We start from the raw sequence: 1,387 nt of genomic DNA on the forward strand, positions 1-1,387 counted from the left end.
CCATCTCACCATGCATCGTGTTGAACGCGACGCGTTTATATAAGTTCTTCTCGAAGCTGATAATTCGCGAAGGGTCGAACGAGGTTTGTGAGTTGCATCGACCAAAGAGAAAAATATTTTGGACGCGGTATTAGACCTTCGCATATCTAACCTTCCTGAAAGAACATTAATAGATGAAGTCCTGAATAACACAGAGTTTAGAAACCTGTGAATGCGAGAAATCAATGCCCATTACATCGATCAACACGTTTGTGGGTTTACTTTGGCTTAATTCACGAGGTACAAAATCCGATTCTAAGGAACGAAGAAAGTGGGAGAATCGGATCGTCCAACTTGGTAGAGTTCGACGGCGCAGCACATTCCAATGCTCCAGTAGATAGGATAGATGCGAAAGGTGGACTGCGAAACGAGAGCTGATAAGATGAGATGACGCAAAAAAACAAAAAAACCGCGGAGATGGGCTGGTCACCCTCGCCGACTATCGGAGACCTCAAAAGCAGCTGATGTGTGATAGGCATTTTCTGGCCGCCTAGCCGAAATCGGCTTCGAGCGAGAGAGAGAGAGAGAGTCTAGCCCTGTGACAGTCTTTCTCTCATCGCTACTGTCAACCATAACAGAGGCTGATGGTGCATAATACGTTGATGCTGACTATGAGTCAGCGACTACAACGCAGAGAATATCGATCGGCCTTGATCCAAACTCATCCTTCTTAATCACTTGGGAGAAACATCTCTAATACTTAGCGAAGGGGTAGCCGAAACAATGGCATCATAGCAATGACAGAATTTGAGCGCCTCATCAGCGCACTGGAGCAGATGATCGTTCGAACGATCAGCCTCCGAGGAAAGGCACTTAAAATTAGGCAGTAGAGAAAATGCAAAATAGCAATCAATTGAGATCAGAGGTACATCACTCATGCATTCAATGCCGAGTCACGGATTTCATCGGCCTCCTTCTGAGTCTTCTTGTAACGACGTCTCAGTTCAGTAAACTGCTCCGGAGTGGCTTGGAAGTCCTGGAAGCCAGCAGCATCGAGCCACTCAGTAGATGGGCCATAGCCAACTTGAGTATAACCCCAATCAGAATAACCATTCTGATATTTGCCGAGGAGAGTATAATGCAAATTGAGCCACTTCTCAGTAACATAGTCACCAAAGCCGTCCATCTCGGTCTCTACTTGGTCGGGGCTTTCAGTGGCCATCATAACATCAACTTTGTGCTCGATCTCGTACTGAGCCTTCCTAACGTCATTGATCATATACATGTACTTGAGATCCATGACGTTACAAACAGTTTCAGATGCCCACCAACGGGACTTATCGCTGAACTCTCCCTGCCAGAGTACTCAAGGGCAGGAATAGACTTAACAGTCTGATCGTGCTTGACA

General features: G+C 46.2%; 1 protein-coding gene across 1 annotated transcript in view; it reads right to left on the reverse strand.

The window, feature by feature from the left end:
* Window positions 1-913: 913 nt before the first annotated feature.
* Pmar_PMAR002658 (hypothetical protein) overlaps window positions 914-1,387 on the reverse strand; it is a gene marked incomplete at both ends in the record, with an annotated part of 782 nt that continues 308 nt past the window's right edge. The window contains one exon of the mRNA XM_002781593.1: window positions 914-1,241. Within this exon, the coding sequence (XP_002781639.1) occupies window positions 914-1,241 (328 nt within the window). The remainder of the gene's footprint in view (window positions 1,242-1,387) is intronic.

The sequence above is a fragment of the Perkinsus marinus genome (assembly GCF_000006405.1).
Source record: "Perkinsus marinus ATCC 50983 genomic scaffold scf_1104296941730, whole genome shotgun sequence".
Lineage (NCBI taxonomy): Eukaryota > Perkinsozoa > Perkinsida > Perkinsidae > Perkinsus > Perkinsus marinus.